At 43.3% G+C, this 27043-nt stretch overlaps 1 protein-coding gene across 2 annotated transcripts in view; it reads left to right on the forward strand.

The window, feature by feature from the left end:
• The first annotated feature begins 4662 nt into the window (after positions 1–4662).
• Positions 4663–27043, forward strand: part of LOC128343238 (platelet endothelial cell adhesion molecule-like) — a 76065-nt gene continuing 53684 nt past the window's right edge. Inside the window, exons 1-5 of one of the 2 annotated variants that reach the window (XM_053291967.1) lie at positions 4663–5693; positions 5784–5810; positions 14841–15134; positions 19700–20008; positions 23792–24061. In XM_053291967.1, coding sequence (XP_053147942.1) covers positions 5660–5693; positions 5784–5810; positions 14841–15134; positions 19700–20008; positions 23792–24061 — 934 coding nt within the window. In that variant the 5' untranslated portion in view covers positions 4663–5659. The remainder of the gene's footprint in view (positions 5694–5783; positions 5811–14840; positions 15135–19699; positions 20009–23791; positions 24062–27043) is intronic. The other variant, XM_053291969.1, reaches the window with a different exon arrangement.

The following is a 27043-nucleotide window of genomic DNA, read 5'->3' on the forward strand; positions in this document are numbered from 1 at the left end:
GCTTATTTCTCCATTTTTCTGCTCTGTTCTTGACTTGTTCTTTCTTGTAGGCCTGCTTTGTTTCATTGGTGTTGAATAGTTTCTCGTTATTGACCATTTGAAGTGCATCTTCTTCACTGTCCCTTATATATTCTTCAAGGCCTCTTTTCTCCTCTTCTACTGTTTAATGGACTTACAGCATTCCTCTTCTACCTGAACTGCGAGGGAGGTATCACCTATCGACATCACTGCGGGGGTGCAAAGCATAATTGATGGTCATTATTTTCCTGGTCTAACGATCTAGCGTCTCTCGCTCTGCCTGGGTCCAGTCTATTATTCCTGCAGTGTATCTGATAACAGGTATAGCCCAGGTGTTTATGGCTTGTATGGTGTTCCTGCCATTGAGTTTGGACTTTAGGATTTTTCTAACTCTCCTGATGTATTCACTTCCAATTTTTCTTTTAACTTCAGTGTGTGCAATATTATCAGCCTGGAGAATGCCCAAGTATTTGTAAGGTTCTTTCTCTTCCAGGTTCTTGATCTTGCTTCCATTGGGCAGTTCTATTCCTTCTGTTTTTCTTATTTTTCCTCTTTTCATTATTAATGCAGCACACTTGTCTAGTCCAAACTCCATTGCTATATCGCTACTGAATATACGGACAGTGTTTAGCAGTGATTCAATTTCTGACTGGGACTTTCCATACAACTTCAGATCGTCCATGTACAGCAGATGGTTGATTTTACTTGATGTTTTAGATGTTTGGTATCCAAGGGCTGTTTTGTTTAGTATTTGTGAAAGTGGGGTCATGGCGATTACAAACAACAGAGGCGATAGTGAGTCGCCTTGGAAAATGCCTCTTCTAATGCTAACCTGTTCAAGTGTCTTGCCATTGATTGTTAACTGTGTACTCCACATGCTCATGGCTTTTAAAATAAATATCTGAATGTTTTTGCTGACACCAGTTGTTCCTAAACATTTTAGTATCCATGTGTGAGGCAATGAATCGAAGGCTTTCTTGTAGTCAATCCATGCAACACTTAGATTGGTTTTTCTTCTCTTGCAATTTTCTAAAATCATTTTGTCAATCAGCAGCTGGTCTTTTGTGCCTCTGGAGTTCGGGCAATTTCCTTTCTGTTCAACTGGAAGCTGTTTGTTAGTTAATAAGTGTTGCATCACTTCATCTGCTATTATTCCAGTTAATAATTTGAGCATGGTTGGCAGACAGGTTATTGGTCTATAATTACTTGGAACTGCACCTTTTGCTGGGTCTTTCATGATGAGATGAGTTTTCCCAGTTGTTAGCCATTGTTCAATATCACCTCCTTGCAAAATGTGATTGAACTGTTTTGATAGTTGTTTATGAAGGCTTGTTAGGTGTTTAAGCCAAAAGCCATGCAGTTCATCGTCGCCTGGCGCAGTCCAATTTTTAATTTTCTTTGCTCTTTCACTTATTTATTCTGCTGTTATTATTAGATCTTGCATTTGTTGGTTACATTTTTTGACCTCTTTCATCCAGCCTGCTTTTTTATTATATTCTATTGGATTGTCCCATAATTTCCCCCAGAATTGCACTGTTTCTTCTTTATTTGGTGTTTCTATGTTTCTTGCAGTTTCTCCTTCTATGCTTTGCTAGAAACGTCTCTGATTCAACTGGAATTGGAGATTCTGCCTGTGTTGTGTGATTCTGGCTTCGTATCTGCTAATCTTCTTTGACACTGCTGTTATTTGCTGCTTTATTATTTCCAGGACTTCTCTAATTTTCCTTGAATCTAGGTGGTATTTTTGGATCAGATACTGTTTGGTGTTTTCATTCTTCAGCTTCTTGTCTTTCATATCTTTCAGTTTACTAGCATCTGATCTGAGCCTGGAGATTTTATTTTCTAATCTAATCTTCCATTTAGGTGATGTACTGCTTTCTTTTTTTACAGGTCCACTGATCTTATATCTGAGTTCTTGTGTTGTTATTGTTCCTGCACTGTACATTAGTTGGTTTGTTTCTTGCAAATTATTGGTTGTTATTTCTGCAAGTGCAGCATTGACATCTTTTAATGCCTGAGCAAGTTGTTTTTTGGCAACTGTTTTTAGAGCGGGAAGTCGAACCCTGGTGGTTGTTTGGTTCATGTGCTCAGTTTTTTTTTGCTTTAGTTCTTGTTGCTTTTCTGTTAAACGGCATTTGGGTTTTTGAGTTGAAGGCAACGGGGAGGTTGCCTGGTTTTGATTTTGAAACAGTTCAGCAACGGTGGTATCCTCTATTTCCAACACCTCCTCCATCTGCGCCTGAGCAACTGCTTCAGTTGGTGGTAATTCTTCTTCCATGTCTTGAGCCTGTGTTGCTCTTTGCAGTTCTTCCAGCTCAACTCCTGTGAATACTTTATTTCTTATTATGAATCTTCTCTGGTCTGCTAGCCTTTGTTCTGTTATTTCTGTATCTGGATGCTTCTCTTTCCAAATTTGGTACATTCTTTTTAAATAACCTCTTCTAGTTGGACTAGACTTGTAATAGCAGATCATTATTTCCTTGTTGGCATTTTTTGTATATTTTTTTGGTTAAGCGACGTTTCTTCCAGTAACTTTGCTGTCTTCAGCCCTGGTTGCTCAACTGAAGATCCTGAGTCCTGTTGCCCACTTGCCACCAGATGTTCAGGGTCTACAGCACCTGGCGCGGTCCTTGTTGACCCGGGCGACAACTGATCCAGTATAGATTTATTAAAGTTACATCTCACTATATTGTTGATGGGAGAGGCACTCTTTGTCTGGCTCCTCTGGTGAGACCTGTCCAGTATGGTTGGACCTCTGGCATAGCTCTCACCTTCCTCAGAGCACACAAGCCCCACAACCACGCCAAGGTAGTGCCTCACTGGGGAATATTATTATTATTATTATTATTATTATTATTATTATTATTATTATTATTATTATTATTATTAAATACATGGCAGAGAGACTGAAAAGCAATAAGAAAACCATTAACATGAATACCATGTTTAGGGTTGCCCCCCTGTTCTTAACACCTTGTCCTTTCTACCCAAAACAAAACCCACAGAATATAATGCCCTTATGTGAGAATACTACTGCTCCAGATAACTTTTTTGAACAAGTTTGACAAATCCCCTTTGTTCTTTAAGTTTTTATCCCACCCTTCTCTTGTTTCCTTGCCACCAACTTTTATTTCTTTATTTAAAAGAGATTTTAAAGATAAGTTTAAAGAGGTTGACTTGAAACTTTGTGCCTAGTCTCTGAAAATGAATTTGGAGTACCTGGGGAATGATAGTACACAGGCCTTTAGCAGGGCCTGTGGAAAAAATTATTTCAACTAAAACAAACATGCACTGATCTAGGCCCTGTGCTGCATGAGGGAAAGAATAGAGGGAAATATTTATGAGCAAAAGATAGTGGTTTCACTTGCTACAAATGTTACAAATCTAGAGCACTGTTCCTGTAGTCTAGGTCCAGGACACAAAGCAAAATGATGGTCTTTTTTCCATTCACTTGATTCAACATCAAAATAAGATCTTCCACAGGATTGGTTCAGGCAGGGGGTGTTTTGCTTCACAAGCATTATCACTGTGATACTTATGAATAGTTGTAGGCTTGAACAATAGCAACTAGTTTGGCCTGTGGAAGTAGAATTGCCAGCTAGGGACTGTTGTAGAGGATAGGCAGCTATTTGGGAGAGCAAATGACTTTTTTTGCATGGGTTGGGGTGTCCGAAGTTCTTTGCGCTCAGGAGCAGCTTCTCTTCCTCTCTGTCTACTTCTGACCATCCATCCAGTGGGGAAGCCAGAGTGGAGGTCCTGCTTCAGTGGCAGGTTGCAGAGCCACATGATGCAGGAGCACAGATAGGTGGGCCCGGCAGGTGCAGCTGGCTTCCTTGATGTGGTGTGCGTGGCAGTGAGAAGTTATCAGTTAGCTAACTAACTCACCCCTGCTTAACTGAGTAAAAAGGCACCTTTTACAGTGGTGAATCTCTTCTATTTATCATGGGCAGAGCAACTGGCCCTATCCAACCCCAATACGACACTCCTGCAGTGGCTGATGCTGGTTTTAGCCTCCATTTCTATTTAGATTGTGAGCCCTTTAGGGACAAGGGGGCATCTTATTTATTTATTTAGTTTTTGAAAACCATTTTGAAACCTGTTGAAAAGCTATTTATAAATGTAGTCATAGAGAGAACAGCAAGTGCGTGGGAGACCATGCATGCACCACTGTACCAGCATTCAAAGGGGCTGGCTCGGTAGCTAGCTGGCTGCCCCACCTCCAGCCAAGAGGTGACGTTGCTGGCCTGGCTGGGGAGAGCAGGCTGGGTGACCCTGGTGGGGAGGAGGACAGAGGATTGTGTGTGTGTGTGTGTGGTAAACCTAATCAGGAGATGAATTTACGGTTAAGAAGCAGGGGCCTTGAGAACTCTGCACCTAGACGGAAGACTGCGCAGACATACAGCTCCCCTGGTCATCAGCTTCACAGTGGTGAGCTGTATTTCTTCTCAAATTATCCATTTTTAAATCAAAATATGCATATATAATACCAATATGCATATATAATACCAATAAACATATGCAAAATGGAGACATTTTTGGTGAAAAGTGTCCTCTTTTCCATGTTTTTGGTGATGGATATAGACTTTTTCCACCATCCAGACCTGGCAATCCTATGTGAAAGGTGGATCATCATTGCTGAGTTGGAACAACTTCACTAGAATAATCAGGCCACCTTTACAAGAGACACTTAAATTAATGTTTTGTATTTCCTGAATCTGTGCTGTGATACCACATTACACCCAGATGTGTCATTTGTGTTTAGACCTCAACATTTATCAGCTCTGAGGAATAACACACTTGCCATTTTCTAGTGTGCAAGAGGTTACACTCTAGAAGCTGAGATGGTCTATGGCCAAAAGAAAAAAGCCCATAACAAACATCATTAGGATTGTGGTAGTCTGCATGAACAGAAAAACACACACATGCTATATGATTAAAATAACACATCTTCATTTATGGGATTTAAATTAAATATGCCCACCTCCTACCTATGTATACGCTTCACTGACTCTCTCCATGATTAAATTTTGGGGGAGAAAAGGGGTGTTTTGAAACCACCTTCATCATTGCTGCCTGTGTGAAGTTTAATCCAGTTTCATACAACAACTGTTCAGAAAGAGCATATATAAGTGAGCTACTGGAAATACCTTGTAGTATAGCATAACTCGTTTTTAGGTGGTGGTATTCTGGAAATTCAGACTATTCTAAGAATTAGCTTTATACAGTCGAAGGATGACTTTAAAATAATGAACAGGGTCACCGGAAAAATGTCACTAGTACTTCTTGTTTTTAATATACCTTAAGAAACTGAACAAAGCAAATGCGTTCACTGGCTCCCTCAGGAAAAGGCCAGTCACTTCCTGAGCAGTAATCTGCCTGTTTGCAGCAGATAGATCCTCATTGTTTGCCACTTCCAGTTTCCAGTAATGGGAATGATTACTTGACCAATATCTAGCCAGTTTGTACTAGAGTCCTGGAAAAACATACCCGCTTTGTCTGCTGAGAGAAGCTTCGCTGCCTGGTTTTCAGTTTTGGAAAAGAAATTGAAAGTTCTTCATGGCTGAAGATCCTTGAAGGAGGGGACAATCAGAACTAATGAACATCGCTTTATTCTGGAATTTCAGGTCTGCTCTCCGACGAGATGTATTGTGTTTTGCTGTTGATTCTCTTGCATTGTAAGTTTAGGACTACCACTGAACATATCCACTTAACATACATGCTTTCCCCTGTTGGCACCTTTGATGATGTTTCCTTTGTTTTTCCAGGTTGCAAGCTGAAAGCTCAAGATAATGGTGAGTCGGCAACTGTTAAAAATGATCTCTGTATTCTGAAAATATTCGGGTGGGATAATAAGAAACTAGTTACTCTCGATTTAAATACATGTAACCAAAAGAAGAATTTGACTTGGTAGAATCTGAAACCTCTAACTTTCATGAACTAACAGAATGCGTAGAAAGATGTGTGCTACTTCTTATATTTACTGACTGAGGTTCCATATTATAATCTAAAACAGTCGGTTTAATGATCCGCCTGAATCACAGTCCACTGAAGCTGAAGTATTTAGTTGTACACCAGTAGAGTTCTTTTGTTTTCAGTATGACCAAAGTGGATTAAATTTCCAAGACCTTCAATTTAATTGCATTAGGGCTACACTAGATGTTATATGGGAGATCCCCAAATAAGATATTCTTATTAATGGATCTGATGTTAAGTATTAATATCATCAATGGGGGATGGGGGGGATGGGCTCCAATTCAGGTGGGGACTGTGATGATGGGGAAGGGGTATTAATTAACCCTTTCTCCTCATGCCATTTTTATGATTAAAATTGCACAAGCTATTTGCACCACGGCGGGGGGGGACATATGAGGATCATGCAAGCATATGTATGTTTTGCTATTCAGGGTCAAATGGCAGCTTTGTGAGGTGGTTTTATTTGGGAAAATGGCATAGGGAGAAAAGTTAGCCCCTTCCACAGCACAATCGTGACTCAAATTGCCCTTCTGGTTGCTATTAGCAGTTATAAAAACAGTGGGAGAGCCTATTCCCAAATCCCATCCAGTTTAGCTTTTTACACATCAGTTGGAAATGCCACCAAATTTATGATGCGCAAAGAGCAAAATGCTGTACATTGTAATGCAATCTAAGTAAGTATTATTATCCCCCCTGTTGCAGCCGGGGGCTGAGACTGAAAGGCAGTGGCTTGCTGAAGGCCAACAAATAGTCAGGGAGGGGGCTACGAAAGGCCCATGGGCCATATATTGTATAAGCTTGATGTAAGGCATTGCCCACCATAGGTTTATCCTCATCATTTACTGTTTAATTGAAATGACTTTTAACAATAATTAAAATTAGCCAATTAATTTTTTTTAAAAAAACCCAATCCTATGCTTGTCAGCTGCAGACCCATTTGTTTGAAACTCAGGCCTGTTCTTTTCATGTATAAAGTGTCTGTCTGATTTTGAGAGTGAAACGGGCATGTCGGTGAGGGTCACTGAAGCCTCCCTGCACCTGCTGCTTACCTTCCTGTAGCCTTTCCGCCTCCTGGACACCTATTTGCCAGCTGAACCCGCTTGCAATATGAGAGTCTAGTTGGTGGGAATGTTACATCAGGAGAGGCTTTAGGACGGCAAGTCAAAGGCAGTGGGTAGGTTTAACAGAAGCCCCCACCCACCTGTTTCTTTTGCTCTGTGGGTCCCCCGCTCCTGATTGGGGCAGAACCAGGTTTAAGCAAATAGGTCTGCAGCTGTCACACTTGTTTTGAACAGATGTGTATTTGCATGTATTCACTAACTGTAAAGAAATAGCATTGCTTCCAAACATGTGCACACATGCAGATATGCCATTTAACACTTGTATAACCTTTCCAAGCAGACAGCTCTTGCAAAATGTCTCATTTAATCTAGTGTTCCTGGGGGGGGAGGGGGGAGAACTAACACACATATTCTACCAGTATCTATAGGATATTTAAGGTGACTGATACTAAGACAGTTATTAAAGTAACACAGTTTTCAATCACAATAGAAAAAGTTAAAAATACATCTTAAACAAAATACATCTAACACATATATACACACACAAAACCAGATTTGCATAGCAGTGGAAAAACAAAGCCACGCAACAGCAGCAGCAATAGTTTTAAACCTGACTAATATAAAGACCTGAGAAAGCCCTTTTAGAATTTTCCTTTTAAAAGCAGGCAGTGACAGAACCAGCCATACATTTTTTGGGAGGCTTTTACCAATCTTGGGCTTCACGAGTGAAAGGACCTTTCCTACGCACCCTCTTCTGCTGAAATATCTAATGGCAGGGGGACTGAAATGAGGGGCTCTGAAGTACAGCGGAATGCTCCAGTAGGCTTATCTGGGGGGAGGCAGTTCTTGAGATATTCTTGTCCCAGGCTGTATAGGACCCACATCTGATGCCTTCAGAATCACTGCCTTCATCATCATGCATACATTTAACCAACATGCATTAGTTTTGACAGCACAGTTTTAACCTCAAACTATAACAAAACAATTCCTCACATCAAAGTTTTCAGGAAGGTGTAATTTATGGTATACCAAAATTCTTCCACAATCTTACCCCAGCAAGTTCCTCTCCCCTTTTAATAATGATCGTCTTACTTTTTCACTTCTTTATTTAATGGCTGATATCCTTACTAATGTCAAACTTGTGAAAGAGTATTTTTTGTTGCGCAAAGGGGGGCAGGATGATGATCACACCTCTGTGCTTCCCCCCTCAAATGTCCCTGAGGGTCCCACAACCAGGACGTCTTACAAACTGAGAGGTCCCCCCTTTCCCCTTTTTCTCATTTGTAGGGTACTATTTGCCAGTGTTGATGTGTAAGGCCCTTCCATGTGTAAGATCAAGGGCAGTTGAACATCCCGACTAACATCATACACTCATGTAAATATCCTCAAACTGAGGAAAAGGGAAAGGGAACCTCCAATGAATATTTAGTCCCAGACCTATTAAAGTCTTTGAAAGGTCCTGATTGTGGGTCTCTCAGGGACATATTTTTGGGGAAAGGGGGGTTGAAATTATTTTTTTGAAAATAAAGCCATTTGGAAGAGCTCTTCTTACGTCTTAACACTGTCTTCTTATGGAAAGTATATACACTTAAAGATGTACTTTGGCTAAGAAAAGTCAAAATTTTGTTTTAAAATATAAAATTAAAACTTGAATGCTAATACATTTTTATGAAGAGATTCTTTGTAACTTTAATTTTTATGAATAATTTGATGTATAAAACAGAACCCTAGCTGTTTTTTCCAACAACAAATAAGACAAAAGTCTTAATATTTGTACATACCATAGCTTGGTAGTTTTTTTTTGTTTAGTGACTTATTATTTCTAAAGTTTCCAAAAATTACCGGATGCTATAGATGGCTGCATGTTTATAGAAAGTCCAGTCTGATTTCCTCTGTGCAGGCAACTGAGTACAATCAAGATGTCGGGAGAGGAGTGGGATTGTACCAGCAGCTTCTACCCCGCCCCCGGACCTCCACATATTGATCCGGCTTGGCATATGTAGACTCTCTTCATGGTCTGTACTCTGTAGTTTTGCAAGGTAGAGGACAAAACTAGTTGTGTACAGCCTGTATATGCAAAGGGTAGCTTCCATGTGTGATGGTCAGAGGTAGGGCCTGCCACCACGATTCTGATTCCTCTCTTTGACTGACATCCTAACTAAAGCTCCGTGCACGCAGTCAAAAAATGCAAGTGCACATTGATAGCATCCCTTCTTCTAAAGTATGTGTGGTCCTTGCACAGTGGTGGAGATTTTTGCCCATCTCCTCCCCTTCCCTTGGAAGCTTACTGAGCAACATGAAATTATATCTCTGTGGGTCACATGGTCCTCGGCAACATAAATCTGGGCTGCTCAGAATGCACTACCAGGGAAGGAGTAATTAATGAAAATCACCCCCACACTTCAGAAATGAGGAAGATATCACTGTGCATGTTCCTTTTTAAGTGTATGTAGACAGTTTTAGTTGGATGTTGGCCTCTATGTGTTGATGGTAACCAGAGTTTAGTAGCATAGCATATTAGAGCGTAGAACTAGAGGCTGACATCAAACCATCCTGTAAAGTTGATGTAAACCAGCTTCTGTGCCAAATAAAGATCAGGGAATGAGTGTACTGAGAGAAGGGAGTATGAGAAAGGGAGTGGAGAATGGTAAACAAAACTACTGTGGACTTCAGGAGTTTTTGGATCAACTGGTGTAGAAAAAACGTGATGTTGGTTGACTGGGCAAAGCTTGTATAGAGTGCATATCATGATCCATTAATCAATCTACAAGGCTTCGAAGTCTAGTACATTACTCCCATTTTGGAAATACATGTAAAAATACCGGAGAGTATTCATCACTTCATCAGTTCTGTTATACATGCTAAACAGAACCCCATTATTATTTATTTATTCCAAATTTGAACAGACCCTGGATTTTATTCAAAAATCTCTATTGAAGCGGAATTGAAACAGAACTCTAAAATAAATTCAGGCTACCAGTTTAAAATAAAGGGTTGACCAAAAAACCACCACCACCAAGGAGTGGATGTAGTTGTGATTACAGCCAAACTAGAGGTGATGAAAAGGACCACGAGTCTTGTTACCCTTTGTATTGAATTCAAACCCAAAGCAACCTGTGAGTCTGAGCAGATGAAAGGCAGGTGGTTGCTTAACCCTTACTCCTCCTCTTCCAGTCATCTTTCAGCTCAAATCGTCTGCCACAAGCTGCCTCTAGAATTGGGGGTGGTGGGGGAAAGGGAAGCTCCTTCTTACATGTTGTTCGGCTTTTACAGGCTGCAAACAGCAAGGTTCCAAAGTAAAAAAATGAATCATGAGTATGTAAACTCATGTCTGGGAGGATTTTTTTTACCAGTTCTGTTGTTTGTATCGGCTTCTGTACTCTGTCCTTTTAAAAGATTGCTGCTTTAGGGTTTAAGGAGAACTTAAATTATTTCATTTTACAAAAAAATTAATTAATCTCGGGGGTTCTAGTTATTTTTAAATTGTAGAGCCTCATCATACTTCTGGATTATGTTTGGCAGTAAGTTGCAGTGAACTAAACCATTCACTTGTTTCTGGACTTCAATTGACTTGAACCGAAATTAAACCTGAACCACGTCAGTCCCTGTATACTCAAATTAAAACTCAGTTTAAAAAAAGAAAAGGCAGTGCTTTGATTTTCTGGCAGGGGGAGTTTCAGATAATTTTAATAGGCCACGGAATAAAGCTCTCTCTTCCAGTTAAAACGTTATTGGAAAAGACTGGCCTGCCTGGGAAATTGCTCCAGTGTACTCAGGGATGGAGCTTCAACGGGGCGGACAGGTCTGATTAACCCATGCTGTCCACCTTTCCAGAGCTGCATGGCCCTGAGAATGGCCGCCTTGCTTGCCTCCCCTCCCCTGCTGCCCGGAGCGGCAGACGTGCTGCCCATTTCCAGCATGGCGGGACACCTGCTGCAGTTCCCCAGCCCCAGCCATGGCTGGAGTGCAGCCATGTCTCTGCTGTCACGTGAGGGGGGCAGCAGGGGAGCAAAGTGGCGGCATGCAGCGGCGGCGCTAACCACCTGCAGCGTTGTGCCTTGTGCTCCTACTGCCACTTCCCAGGTCCAGCTGCTCAGCTGGCAGGAGTGTAGGGGCTGCATCCGGCTGAGGCACGGGCGTGCCTTTGCTGCACCATCGCTGGGTGGGGAGTGGGGAGCGAAGGGGCGATGGAGAGAGTGAAGGGATGGTAGGGTGCTTTAGAGCAGTGTTTCCCAACGATTTTGGAGTCATGGACCAAAGTCATGGAGTCATTCTTTGTGCACAGTTTCCCGGACCAGAAGTTAGTAAAGGGGTCACCCCCCTCGCCGTCACCCCCTACCCCCAGTGATGTCATGTGCAAAGGGGGCAGGGCCCAGGGTCATCGGAGCCCAGGCGAGCTCTCCAGGGCTCATTTCTCAGCCGGCAACCCTCATTGCTGGATAATGTTCATTTCGCTTCCTCAAAATGAACATTATCCAGCAGTGATGGCTGCCGGGAAATGAGCTTCACAGCCCCCGCTGGCCCAAAATGGGTTTTTTTGTGGGGGTGGTTTTTATTAGTGATGCCTCACAGACCGGTACCCAATGGTTGTTGAGAAACACTGCGTTAGAGTTTGCCTTCAACCTTGCTATGCCACTGAGTGTACTTTTGATGTTGCTGGCTGAATTTTCAAAAAGAACTCTTGTGAGTGGTCATCATCTGATGTTAAACCCTAAACAGCCTCTTATATTAAAAATAATCTGCAGCAGAAGGCCTAATCTACCCCAGGACTATGATGTGCAGTGAGGGTTTTTTTTGTTTAATGCACCATTTCCCAGGCCTGGGCGTCACAATGTCCAGTTCCAATAAATGTGCATCATTCCCCACTGCCATATGAGGCAGATGATCCATGCAGTAACTGCCATTTCCAGTGCTGGGGGAGCCTCTTCTATGGCCCAGTGAGTCATCTAGGAAGGCATGTGTGGACATTTGGGAAGTGTGCTTCACTCTGCAGAAAGTGGCATCCCCACGAGCCTTCCCAGCTGTCCCTGTGGGCTCTGGTTCTGCAGAAGAGGCTCCCCCAGTGGTGGAAAGGGCAGGTATTATGCAGAGCAGGCTGCACTGGGGACACCTGCCTCCACATAGCATCAGTGGGGTGGCATGCGTATATCAGAATGGGATATTCCAATATACAGACCTACCACCGTTACATGGAGAACTACGCAAATGGCTGATTTGGGGGAGTTTTTCCAAGTGAAAATGGTGCAGGGAGAAAGGGACCAAGTAGTCCTGGACCACCTACGTATCTAGTTGGCTTGGCTGCCTCCCTCTGGCCCAACTACATATTACAGCAATATAACCTGCACTTTCTCTGACTCTCACTGGTGATATGTAGCTGGAAAAACACATAACATGATGTGACATCATTATGCTAATGTTTCCTTACATTCCCACTCTGCTTCATTTACTACAGCTTGCAGGGAGGTAGATACATGATAACTTGATGGTGTTGCACCTCCCCCCACCCCACCCCCACCATCATACATTATTTAGGAGATGCAGGGCAAGATGTAGTATGGTGGTGCCCATCTAACTCCCCCTAACAGGTAATTTGGGCCTCAGTAGTTGAAAACAGCTGTGCTTCTCAGAAGGCAGAGCTGCAGCCAGCATGGATAGAGGTGAAAAGTCAATGGGGATGTTCCTTCAAGGGGAAGTAGCAGCCACAGGGTTTCAGTCTGGATCACGACCATGGTAAGCAGAAAGAGGTAACATCTTCCTCCCCCACATGGTGGTTCCAATCCATATCCGCCCTCTCCATGGCTGCTATTTACATCCAAGTAAATCTAAGCACTTAAGTGCTCAAAGTAAGCATGTATCCTGTAATGTACCATTGGACCCTGAATCCATTCCACTTCACTTGCCTTCTCCAGACGATGGCTAGGGAGTGTTTTGGGCACAGACTACAGCAGCTTTTACCTCCCTAGCCCATGCGAGCCCTTAGGGAAGAGCAGCAACAAATCCTGGGAGGAGGAAGCGCAAGTCCCATGCCTGAGCTCCAATATCTGTCTTTTGTTTAGAGCTGCAAAACAATGCTCATCTGACAGATGTCCTATGTGATGGACATCTCCAGTTTACGAAGGCGGGGGGTGGGGTGTATAAGAGCAATTAATTTATTTAATTGCCCTTATACCTTTATTTTAAAATAAAATTGCCTTTATTTTATGATAACTTATACATATTAGTCACATAATCTACAAGAGTGAGAGTGTCGTGTGAGAGTGTCCTGCAATGGTTACAAATGTTGTGTTACAAACCATGGGGCATGGGCACCAATCCCACGGTGCTGTCTCTGCTAGCTTTGGGGTGGGGGACATTTTCCCTTGCAGCTTCCATAGCCCACCCGAACAACCAAGCATCCCTGTGTCCAGAACAACAAGAGAACTGAAAAGGGAATTTGTTGATCCCTAGAAGGCTTCCCCCCCCCCTCATTGCTCCACCACCAGCTCACTCAAGAAAGGGATAGCTGCTTCCTGTCTTTGGCAGTAACCTATCCAGCTGGGAAGCTAGCACCTGGCTTCCAGGAAGGTGTATTTCCCTTGTGGCCACTGCAGGTGGTGGGCCACTGCCAGCCAGATGTCCCAGGGATGCAGGCTAACCCTCTTAGTGAGTTTCCCCCAAAACCGATTATTTCATCAGTTTACACTTGCTATTCCATCAACCTGCACTAGGTGGAAATTAGGGCTGCCGCATGTAGTCAACATTCAATGAACATTAAAAACATTTTAGTGAGTTCAAATGGTCCATCTGTTTAATCAGACAGCATATTTAAAAGCATTTGTAATTATATGTAATGCAAATATTTACAAAAGCCCTCGTAGCAGATGGCATTGTAGAAGGGACAGTCTCCTCCTCTTCTCCCTCACAGCAGAGAGTACCTTTTCTAAGATAGGACCAGTTGCAAAATACTTGAGTTCTGTAATGTGCTCTACGTGGGGCTGCCTTTGTACGTAGTCCGGAAACTTCAGTTGGTTCAGAATGCGGCAGCCAGGTTGGTCTCTGGGTCATCTCGGAGAGACCACGTTACTCCTTTACTGATGGAGCTACACTGGCTGTCGATAGGTTACCGGACGAAATACAAAGTGCTAGTTATAAAGCCCTAAATGGCTTAGGCTCTGCGTATTTAAGAGAGCGTCTTCTTCACTACAAGCCCCACTGCCCACTGAGGTCATCTGAGGAGGTCCGGCTCCAGTTACCGCCAACTCGTTTGGTGGCTACACAGAGACGGGCCTTCTTGGTCTTTGCTCCAAGATTGTGGAATGCGCTCCCTGCTGAGATCTGATCCTCCCCATCTCTGGCAATTTTCAAAAAACACTTGAAAACCCATCTTTTCGCCCAAGCTTTCTCAGCTTCCTAAACTTCTAGGTTTTAATTTCTGGTTTATTTTTAAATTGTTTTTAGTTTTTGTATATGTTGTTAACTTGTTTTATGCTATTGTTAACCGCCCATCGATGAAAGTTTTGGGCAGTGTACAAATTTGATTAAATAAATAAATAAATAAATAAATAAATAAATAAAATATGCTCTTCATTTAAGAGTAAAGTGTACCCTTTCTTCAATAGTATGGTTTTATTCATATTCAGATTAATGCAGATTGAATCACTTAACTGAGAGTTAATGTATCCTATTGGTCAACTAACATTTATTTAACCTACTAAGTGCCCTAGTAGTGATGTGAATTGCATTGTGACAAACTGTCACTTTGGATTATAGCTGAAAGTAAATGTTGCATTCATTTCTCCTCCTTTTCAGTGTTCACCATCAATAAGGTGGAACTCCGCACTGATACGCCAATGGAAGTGCAGAATGGAATGTCCATAGCCCTCCGTTGTTCTGCGGACATCAGCAAGAATGAACATTTCCCACTGAATTATACATTTTCATTTTTAAAGGATGGCGTACCTCTGGACACTAAAACATCAGACCAACAGTGGGCACATTATAATATATCAAAGGCCAGATTTTCTGATTTTGGAGTGTATGCGTGTAGGTTAAGTGTTGAGAAGAAAACAAAGGACAGCAATCGTTTGCCCATCACAGTGAAAGGTAAGCTGTTCTTTGTCCCCAACTGTTTTTTAGCTAGGAAAATGACTGGATACTAAAACAACAATCTCATTTATGGATTTCAAAGATGTGCCACTACATAATCCTTTTGTCTTTATATAATATTTTTTCAGCCCTTTCCCCTCAATTTTTCCAGTAATGTCCTGTCTCTGGTCCTCTGTCTTTGGTCCCATGTTTTGTTATTTGGCTGTAAGAGCATTTTTTAAAACAAAAATTCACCTTCAGATTCATTTCTTTTCTGCTGTTTCCTCTTTTTCTATTTCTTGCTAGGATTTCTTCCTTTCTATTTGCAGTTTTTCATGAAAATCCTGTCACTGCTTGACACCAAGCCTATCCGTGACTGGCTCGCAGAGATAATTCGGTTTCTACCTCACTCCCAAGCTCACTGGCTCCCTCTCAACCAGAGCGTTGTTTCCCCCTCTTTCTTTCATTCATCGAATTTCAGAGTTGGAAGGGACTTGGGAGCAGGGCTGTGTCCTCAGGGCATGGCAAGCAGGGCGATTGGCCTGGCGTCCGCTCTTCTAACCTCCATTAGAATTAACTGGAAGGGGGCCCCGCACTGGCTGACTTGCCTCAGGCCCTTCAGTCCCCCCAGGGCTCTCTAAGGACAGCCCTGCCTGGGAGGTTTTCTAGCCCCCAACTCCCTGCTCAGGACAAGAATCTGCTACAGCAGGGCTGCTCAACTTGGGCCCCTCCTGCAGATGTTGGTCTACAATTCCCATAATCCCTGGCTAATGGCCACTGTGGCTCTTGATAAGGGGAGTTGTAGTTCAAAAATATCTGCGGGGCCTAAGTTGAGCAGGCCTGTGCTACAGTATCCTTGGCAGATCGCTGTGCAGCCTTTGAAAACATCTAGCAGAAGAGAGCTCACAGCCTTGCAAGATGCACACTTTTACTGCTGATTAGCTCTGGCTTCTAATGTGGCTTCTAGCCTCAATCTGCTTCCTTGTAATTTCAGCTCATTGGTTCTAGTCCCACGCTCAGGAGTAACCGAGAACTAGGCCACTCCTCCTTCTGTGTAACAGCCCTTCAGATAATTGAGGACAGCCTTCATATCTCCCCTTAGTCGTTTTTTCTCCAAGCTAAATATACCCAACCACTTCAACCATTTCTCATAGGACTTGGCTACCCTTCACTATCTATGTTGTAGTTTTACCCTGAATTTCGATATTATATTATATTTCCTATGAAAAAGACATCAATGACAAAAAATAATAATGACAAGACAGCAAAATTGTGATAATCAAGTCAAACAGTAGCATTTACTTACTTACTTATTTACTTTTCTAGCCCACCCTCTACCCAAAGGTCTCAGAGCTTTGTGAGCCTCTTTGGAACAGGGAGCCATTTTCTCATCCCATTTTGTTGAAAAGCTGTGTGTATATAGGTGAATAAAATGGTTCTGAGCTGGTATCTCAAGCTCGCTAATGTGGGTGTGAGGTGAACGTCTCTGGAGAGGCTATCCTACAGCTGAGGAGCCTCAACATAAAAGACTCTCTCTCCAGTCATCAGCTGCCCACTCACTGGAGGTGACTGACAGCACCCAGAGAAGGGCCTCTTGTGATCTCATCTTGTGGTAGTGGGAATTAAGGGTCCCCTTTGCTAAGCATGGTCCACCTTAGTTTACATTAGAATGAGAGACTACATGTGAGCACTGTAAGATATTCCCCTTAGGGAATGGGGCATACCTTAGCAGAAGAGCATCTGCATGCTTGCATGCAGAAGGTCTCAGGTTCACTCCCTGGAATCTCAAGATAGGGCTGGGAGAGACTCCTACCTGTAACCTTGGTCTGTAACCTACTTGTAACCTACTCCTACCTGTAACCTTGGTCTGAATCTGTATAAGACAGCTTCCTGTGTTCTGTCACAGTAGCTGGGATGATTCATACGGAAGTAGATAGTCCTTTAGGTACCTTGGTCCCAGGCTGTATAGGGCTTTTTAGCTCAAAATCAACACACCTCCAAGATGGCTATGCTGCTGAAGTAAAGAAAGCATCCAACTGTCTGACAAGTAAAGACCATGATTTCCCCCACAAGCAGCATGGACATCATGAGCTGAGATGTCTTCCCCTAACCTAAACTTGGATATTGATAACTACCCTTTTAATATCCTAAATTGTCCAAGATACACAGTTGTGCTCTTCTGATTGATTCAAAATGGCATCATTTCATTCTCTCTTAGTCCAAGTGTCCTGTTTTCAAGTCCAAAGTTGTTTTCATAAAAATATGTTTACATGACAGCCTCAGTTTATATGTAAGTATGTTTACATGATATCCTCTTATCTGTGGGATGCATTCCTGGCCCAAACTTACTTCTCTCTCTCTCATTCTTGCCACCCTCCAACAGTTTGAGGGTCAAGGACGTCCCAATAAATGGATCCTAACAATCAGTTCAGTCCTCCTGTCTCCTGCATATTATTTTCAACATCAGGCCCACTCCCACTCTCTTGACCTTAACTCCCCTTAACATATTATGGCCTTACAGAACAGCTTCTTAATTTTGACTGTGCCGCAGGCTGACTCCAGCATACAACACCCTATCATATATTTCAAAGCATTCTCTCTCACTCACTCACACTCACACCAGAATATAATGTTTAAGGCATTAGCTTCATCAGGTTTCATTCTCCATGGGAATATCTATGTTATAATAATATTTCATTCTCCTATCCCTAATTTAGTACTTTACTTTATCCCTAATTTAGTACTTTAGTACCTAATTTAGTAGTGTGATGGGTTTTCTACAGGGTTTTCCAGTTCATGATCAGTGAAGTGAAGCAAGATGCTAGCCATGGGTCATAACTCAAGAATTTGCTATAGGACAACATGACCACTTTACTGGCATTCACAGGAGCATGCATGCCTCCACCTTCCAAAACTGGGCGACAAAACATACACTGCCTGATCATGAGAACTGGCCCATCATATAAGCTATGAAGGTCAAGGGTTGAGCAGATAGGTAGTGCAGCACTGAATTATCTTTTCTTTGGTTTTGATGCTACCCTTTTTGTCCTACTAAACAGGTCATAAGCCACACCTCTCCAAGTACCTTGTTCCACGCTGAAGATGTGGACAACTGTGCCCATTCTTTGAGAAAGCACATCTGGTCATGAGTCATGGTAGCACCTACCCTTGTTCATCCCATTGTAGTTGTCGAAATGCACCTGTAGCTTGTCCAGAATGTTGCAACTAGACTTCTAACTAGGGCCAGTTATTGGGAGCATAAAATGCCCCCTTTCTACAATTGCACTGACTGCCAGTCCAAATCAAAGAAATAAAAGCCCTAAATGGTTTGGGTCTGGGATTTCTGAAGGGCCACCTCCTTCCATCTGAACCTGCCTTCACATTAAGATCTGTTGGAGAGGTTATTCTCTGTGTTCTTCTGGCATCAGAGGCTCATCTGGTTGAAACGCGGGAGGCTTAGCAACTGCACCCAAACCATGGAACTGCCTGCCTCCCTGAGGAGGTCTGTCTGTCTTGCTTAGTGATGGCCTTTCACTATGGAGCCAAAACATTTCTATTCTAGCAGGCTTTTAGTGTAACAGACTAGAGTTATTTATTTGTTTTTACATTTATATCCCGCTCTTCCTCCAAGGAGCCCAGAGTGGTGTACTACATACTTGAGTTTCTCCTCACAACAACCCTGTGAAGTAGGTTAGGCTGAAAGAGAAGTGACTAGCCCAGAGTCACCCAGCTAGTATCATGGCTGAATGGGGATTTGAACTCGGGTCTCCCCAATCCTAGTCCAGCACTCTGGACACCACGCTGGCTCCTGAATTGCTGTTGTGACTTTTTTATCTTTCTTTGTTGGGGTTATTTGTTTAATTGTGGTATGTCTTACTGATCTGGTTTTGATTGATTGAGTGCCGTCAAGTCGGTCTCGACTCTTAGCAACGCATAGATAGATTTTCTCCAGGATGATCTGTCTTCAACTTGGCCTTCAAGGTGTCTCAGTGGCGCATTTGTTGCTGGTGTAATTGAGTCCATCCACCTTGCTGCTGGTCATCCTCTTCTTCTCTTTCCTTCAACTTCCCCAGCATTATAGACCTCAAGGGAGCTGGGTTTTCACACAATGTGTCCAAAGTATGGTAGTTTGAGCCTGGTCATTTGTGCCTCGAGCGAAAATTCTGGATTGATTTGTTCTATGATCCATTTGTTTGTTTTCCTGACTGATGTATTCTTGATATTTGCTGCCTTGAGTATCATTAATAAAAATCTATAAAAATGCTGGGCAACATCCAGGCTAGTTAGTCATGGTTAAGTACCATTGAAATCAATTAAACAAGTTAGGCATGACTAACTTAAATCCCATTAATTTCAATGGGATTGAAATTTGGATATTTCCCTTTTTAAAATACATACAAATCTAAAAAGGTCCTGGGAGAGAGAAAAAGTCTTTACAACGTTTGAAGAGCATTCAAGGCAAAATGATGTGTAAAAATGAAATTCTGTGGTTTAAATCCATTCTTAAAAAAATAGTCACTAGCATCATTATTAGGATAAGCACATTTAATGAACGCTTGTGGTTGTTTTCTTTTCAAAAAAAGGAATAACAAAGCCAAAACTGACTGCTCTGAAAAAAGATGTCAAAGAAGGTGAAACAGTCCATTTACGCTGTGAAGTGCCAGAAGAAAAGCCTCCTTTTTGGGTCACCTTTTATAAAAACCAAATATCTCAAAGTCCTCCTTCAGATCAGAGAAGTAGGTTGGAAAATGAAAAAAACTTTGTTGAAATTGAATTCCCACTTGAAGTGGGGGACAAAGTGTTATTTTTTACATGTACTGTCACCATGACTTCAATGATGAGGACACCTGAAGAATCAGAGCCCAGTGACAGAGTAACGATTGCTGTTTCTGGTAAGTTGCTGTCACTTAGACCTTTATTTTGTTACTCCTAAACTTTCAATTAGATTTCATAATCATTTATTCTTGGTCTCATGCCTTCCTATGATTTAAACAATTTCTTCATTTTCTGCTATGCCATCTGTTATGATGGGGCTTCTTCCTACGTGTGAATAGGATTGCAGCCTTCAGCAAAAAATCCGATGGGGTGCATAAGTCTCCCTCTTTGGCTCTTAACAGGCCATTTCTCCTCTGGTTGCTAAGCTTAGTCTACATGTACCCCACTGAATGTCATCCAAAATTAAACAGGCAGTGACAAAGCACATATGTTTGACTTAACTGGGTTTGTGTTAATTAATGGATATGAGTGTAGACTCAGGGCTGCTCAACTCCGGCCCTCCTGCAGATATTGGCCTACAACTCCCATAATCCCTGGCTATTGGCCACTGTGGCTGGGAATTATGGGAGTTGTAGTCCAAAAACAGCTGGGGGGGGCCCTAAGTTGAGCAGGTCTGATGCATTTGCTCATAATCTTGATATATAGATCTCCCCTTATGGTCTTGCCCATGATGTAATCTTGGAGCAGGAATATGTCTCCAAAGGGGTGATTTACCAGACAATTTTAGGGTGGTTTCAAACAAACTGACTGGGAGGCAAGGATATGGGCTGGATTTCTCTTGAATGACATGGCAAGGTTGAGTATATGTGGGTGTTTTGCTTAAACACTCATTTCCACATAAGCATGCTTAAGACCATTGTTTAGAATTGTATGACGGATAGTAGTCATGTGAACAAGCCTACTGGAAGAATCAGAGGAGTGCCCAGCCTGGGTAGGAGAGCTGGGTGCACTCCTGATTTTTGTTTGTGTGCATGCAAACATTAAAGTAGGAGATGGGAAGAAATGATCATGTGCAAGGCAGCAGTAGGTGGGATGAGCAGGCCCTACCCAGATTCCATCTCTGGCATTTTACCAAGGTAGGATGAAAAGCCACCCTACCCAACTGGCTTCCTACTCAACTGCCCCCCTGACCATTCTTCCCACCCCCTGCCTTAATGTTTGCAAGCAAATAACTGCAGGTCGGGAGTGTGCCCGGCTCTTCTACCCAGGCTGGGTGCTCCTCTTCCCCTATAGGTGATCTTGTGAACAGGCCTCCTGTAAGGCTGTTCACATGACTGTAGTGAGGTGGGTAGGTGCCCAGGTGAATTGCTGCTCCATCAGCAGCACACGATCGTCACCTCAGCTGGCCTTGGCCAACCCTGCCTGCACACAGTCATGGCTGCTGAGGGTTCTGGTGCTGCAATTGTTGGCTGCAAGCTCCACTCCTCCATGGAAGGTCGTCCAAGGCCCTGTATGCCTTCTCAGCATGCTTTGTGCTGTCAGCAGACTGGAAAAGCCTCATGACATCAGCAGCTGCCCTCCCATTGGCCATGACGTATCAGGAGGTGTGGATGCAGTTCTGCCAAGCAGCCTTGGATGCTTCTATATTGGCCCACCATACTCTGGCTCCACCTCCTAGCTGCCTGAATTGTGGAAACCAGAGATAAGGTGTTTAACCCCTTCCTGGCATTCTGTATGGCTCCCAAAGTTGTGTACTTTGCACTGATCTCCGAGCTACCCATGATTACAGGGTGAGGACAGCAGGAAAGGAGGCCCACCTCAGCACCACATAGATAGTCCACTCACACAAGTCCCAGATGGGAATAGGCAAACTGAACCCACAGCATGCTCTGTGGGCATCACCTGCACATCTGCATTCTGTGGAAACTGAGGCACAGAGACAGGTTTGAGAATGGGCACAGGGCACCTAGCTGCAACACACACTCCCTGAACCATCCACCATGGCAAAGGAAAAGCCCCAGAGAAAATGGGAGAGGAAGACTCCAGCAGCCACATTGCTCTGCAGCTGGACTTGTTTGGATGCGGGTGTCTACTCAATTGACTCAGCACTCACATTACTCTCCAGCCAGACAAACGTTTTTTTACAAGCTTGTTCTCTTGCAAGCATTGTCATCCACCCTGTGCTACAGATTCCATGGTGAATCTAATTTTTTCAAAGGAGGCTCATGTCTCTACTATACTGGTCAAAAAATAGATTTGGAAAAAAACCCCAGGGTCTGCTGTTCCACTCCCATGCCTCCATGCACTCTGCTGCCATTAATTGCCAGTGTTGACCCTGAGTGCATCTGTGTGTGTTGTGGGGTGGTTTTGGCAGGTGTGGACATGGGCTAGTGCTGAAGCCTGTGGGTGCTGTGGTGGTTGGAGTGCTGTGTGGCTGCAGTCGCCATTTATTTATTTTAATAACATATTTTTATACCGCCCAGAACCTGCGTCACTGGGCGGTTTACAATAAAACAAAATAAATGGCATCAGAAAAAGTTAAAACATTACAACAATTTAAAATCTTTAAAACCATTTTGACAATTGTTTTAACAACTTTTTTTTTTTAAGCCATGTGTTTGGAGAGGGACTATATTGTGGTGCACTGTTAAAAGCTGAGTACAAAAGTTGGACAGTCTTGCGGGGAGCAACCTGGGCTGGAAGGAAATGTGTGAGTTCTGATGATCAATCAGATCTGGGTAACCCATGTCCTACCCTGGCCTTAACAGTTGCGTGACCTAGCCTTATGTATGTCTCTGGTGTACACACTGATTTCTTTTGCCCCATTGTTGCTTCTAGTTGTGTCGCAAATATTTTATTTTTCTGGCGCTCACCCATCTAGCTGCTTTCACCAGTCATCAGGGAAAGCAATGGGGGTTTGTCTCCAGGGGTACAGACACAGAGACAGATTGAGGAGCAACTCCTTGATTAATTTGGGGGGGGGGGGCGCAAGGAAAGACACTTTTTTAGCACATCAAGAACAAAAAAGCCTGCCACACCTTCTAAATGTTCTATATGACAACATAATTATCAGTTTAGACTGCTGATGTCTGGAAGTGGTATTAGGGCCTAATTTGAAGAGACATATGAGCTGTATGAGCTCATAACCTTTAAAAAAAGGGGGGGAGCAGTCACAGGGGAAGGGGTGGTTCCTGTGAATCTGATTTAAACAACACCGAATGCAGCGAGGCGCTTAATTTTCTTCTGATTAAAATCACACCCATCTAGCTGCTTTCACCAGTCACAGGGGAAAAGCTATGGGGACATGTCTCCAGGGGTACAGACACAGGGAAAGCTTGAGGAGTAACTCCTCGCTTAATATTTTTGTAGGGAGAGGAAAGAAACATTTTTACAGGGGAAGAAATTTTTTTTGAGATTGATTATATGTGTTATGTTTTGGAGGGGTTTCCATAAAATGAGGCAGGAACTCCTCAATTGCTTAGTGGAGGATCTGCACCCTGCAGACCTCTTTCAAGGCATTGGAGCTTGGATTAGGAGAAAAGTGTCTGGAGAGAGAGAGGCTGGGGCCAGGGTGTTCTGCCTTTTTTGCTCCTTAATTGGGACTCCCTCCATGCTTTCTATGTGATGGGGGCCAAGACAACTTCTAGCACTTCGATCTGCTCTCTTGTCTAGTTTTGTCCCTCCAGGTATCCATCTGGCTTTTCAGAGATTGGCAGTTATGTGATGAAAATCTGCCTGCAGAAAGATGACATATGTTGAGGCACTGGAATTATTCCCGAAGTTCTTACTTTTCAAAACATACATTTTAAATGAAATACAATTCTTGGCAATCGACTCCTTCAAGTGTAGAAAGGTTGCCCAACAAAAGTAGCTGTGGTAACGAATTTCAAACCACCCAAATTAAGTTCTAAAAGTTGTTACCTATATTATTTATTCTCTCTTGACTTATTCTCTTTCAGAACCATTTACTGTTCCCAAAATAACCACCCACCCACCACAGAACATTACAGAAGGAGACAAAATTTTCATACAATGCACAACTGTCTTAAGTCATAAGAGTCAAGCTGAAATCATCCTCCAGAAGCACAGAAAGATTCTTAACAGCTCAAAGGGTAGAGAGTCGGTGACATACTCCACAGTAGCCACAATGGAGGACAATGGCAATTACACATGCAAAGTGGAACTTGAGAGCGTGTCCAAAACCAGTGCAGTGAACATTGTGGTGGCAGGTAAGAGCTTTCTCTTCTTCTAGGAGGAAAGGAAGAGGATTGACTCACTACAGGAAGTACCTGAGGAGTCAAGGCAGGGGTCATAGAGTAGAGGCAATCAGGGACAGGTAAGGAGACCCTCACTAACTACCTCTACTCCCAATGCCACTAATGGTCATTAGGATAGTTGGTGCAAAAGGTTGATGCACTGGAACTCCATCTCCAACAAATCTCTCTCTCCTGCTCTCTTTAACGAAGTACAGCCTTGGAGTCTCTCATTTTTGAAGATCTAAACCTATACTCTCAAAGTTTGGAGACTTACAGGCTGTGTTCTCATGACCATGTTGGTTAAATGGAGGTTAAATTGGGTTGACTGATGTTAGTGTGATCGTGAGAACCCATTGCGGCAGGAATCCTGGCTAAGTTCTGCACTATTAACCAGGAAATTTAATCTAGGATCAGATTTGGCCTAGTGATCCAGCTGGACACCCTGACCAAGGTACACTGATCATGTGGACACATGTCCATCACCAGTCCCAGTAACGTGCACACACCATGCCCTCACCTCATGCCACTCACGCCTAGGGTGGACCATGGCAGCTGACACAATAGCCTCCTGCCCACTCTCCACGGTCATGCAACCAGAACACCTTCAGCTGCACACTGCCTGGCAACACAGGAGAGGAGAGCTGGTCTGGTGGTAGCAAGCATGACTTGTCCTCTTAGCTAAGCAGTGTCCACCCGTTGCATATAAATGGGAGACTTGATTTGTGAGCACTGCAAGATATTCCCTTTAGGGGATGGAGCCGCTTTGGGAAGAGCAGAAGGTTCCAAGTTCCCTCCCTGGCTTCTCCAAGATAGGGTTGAGAGAGATTCCTGCCCGCAACCTTGGAGAAGCCGCTGCCAGTCTGTGTAGACAATACTGAGCTAGATGGACCAAGGGTCTGACTCAGTATATGGCAGCTTCCTATGTTCCTAACACACCACATCATCCATACCTGCAGTACCAACCTACACTTGCCCCAACCCACTAACTGTCCCTATAGCACACCATGCCAGCAGCCCTACACTACACTGAAATACACTATCAGGGAGTCCTGGTTGCTCATGCAACAGCGGCCAGATCCACTGCCTCTGGGATAAATGTTGTGGAATGCTGTCCGTGCACTCGGGGGGATAGGGGTATGTGCTTGTGTGACATGTGAACAGGGAGAAATGAGGATGGGAAGGTTTGCTGAGGTGGATCCTGGAGGTTTTTCACACAGGGCTTTTAGCTTACTTCTCCTCCGGAATGGACAATGTGCATTCACACGTTGGCTGGATTCATGCCGAAGTCCGTGTGAGTTATTGGGGAGCACTTCACACATGAATCTGATCTCCCTCGAATTGGGGCTGCACATTTTAGATTAGCCTGGATTATTTTTAAAAATCCTCTATTTGTGGCAGCTTTTTTTTTTAATAAGCCAAGCTTCTGGATATGCCCCAACACTTCTCCCGCAATGTGTGGAGGAGCCATTACCGATAATTCGTTCCCCCCGTCCACCGAAAGTTCATACTTTCATCTTTTAAAAAAACATTTGTTTAGCATTGAACATCAACTGTCAGCAAAGAGGCAGTGCTTGGCTTTTTTTTTTTTAATCCTTGTTACTGAGTTGTTGTCTTTGCGGAAATCTTTCTTTCTAGTCTCCCTTTTCTTGTGATTTTTTAAAAAAATGCTCCCTGTATGGTTGAGACAATGCAGTGAGGAAAGGGCATTGGTCACTGAAAAAGAACTCAAGCCTGCTCTTAGGATCTCTCTTATGTATAAGGCATGCATGGAAATAAGCAAGGAGGCAGTTCTCCCTCTGTCCCCACTTTTTAACTGTATTGGTGCTGGCTGCTGCGAGCTGTCAATTAAATGCATGAGCAGGAATGCACAAATGCCCATCAAAAAGCTGCCACATGTGGAACATGTTCCAGCATCCTGGGACATCCTCTCCCTCCACACACACACCCCCAGGCGTGGGATACAAAGCACTTTGTATTGCTACAACGCAATCCTCTGTTGCTGACTTGCCATCCTTCCACAACTCTCACAGTCAAAATAAAAACAAATCTCAGTTAAACGGAGGCAGGACGACAACAAACAAACCAACAAAGTCAAGGGGTGCAGGAACAGTGTTTAATATTGAGAATGCAGGGAGAAAGAGAATCACGTCCAGTTGCTCTGAGCAGTCATTCTTGCAGAACCCCGACTTTCATAATTTAAAAAAAAATTCATGAAAACACACCACGCATGAGCCGTTTTTGGGGGGGGAAGGGAGGTGTGACATCCTGCCTCAACTAGGAAGCCATTGGCTGGAGAGCTGTGTGACTCTGCACAGAAAAAAAATATTCGCAGGGAATGCACAGAGGAATCGCATCTATGGGAACTGCCCCAGTAATCCCCCAAATTTAAATAATGTGATTCTGATGTGAAGCTCATTTGCCCCTCAGATACCCCGCACCATAAAACCATGTGTGAAAAACTTCCGGGACATCCCTGCCCTGCCCCAAGGGTGTCCTTGGTCAGAAAGGGCTTCCCGTTTGTGTTTTATTCCTCACCTTTGGAAGCTGGGGGCTGAAGTACCCTTCCAAAAATTGTGCTCCCCCATTATCGCAATGGAGTTGAAGACAGCACCAGTTAGTTGGAGGCAATTCATTTTGCCAGAGCTGGGAGGAGATGCCAAGTTGATGGAGGTGGGGTGGGGGAAATGATGTATGGGCATAGTTCTTCAGCTGGAGAGTCCTGGCAGTGTTGCCATATTCTGGCTTTCCAAATCCGGGTGCCTATTTTGCATATTATGTAAATTGGCTTGAAAATAAATTTTGAGCAGAATAGTGACTGCACATTTTGCTCCATAACTCCACTTCTACAAGGGCTAGAGCTTAGCTTTAAAAAATAATATAAAAGCTAGAATCCAGGTGAATCTGAGTGGGCTAAGTAATCTGTGTGAGATGCTTAAAATCCAGGAATTTCGGGGG

Source organism: Hemicordylus capensis, chromosome 2 (genome assembly GCF_027244095.1).
Source record: "Hemicordylus capensis ecotype Gifberg chromosome 2, rHemCap1.1.pri, whole genome shotgun sequence".
In the NCBI taxonomy this organism is placed as follows: Eukaryota; Metazoa; Chordata; class Lepidosauria; order Squamata; family Cordylidae; genus Hemicordylus; species Hemicordylus capensis.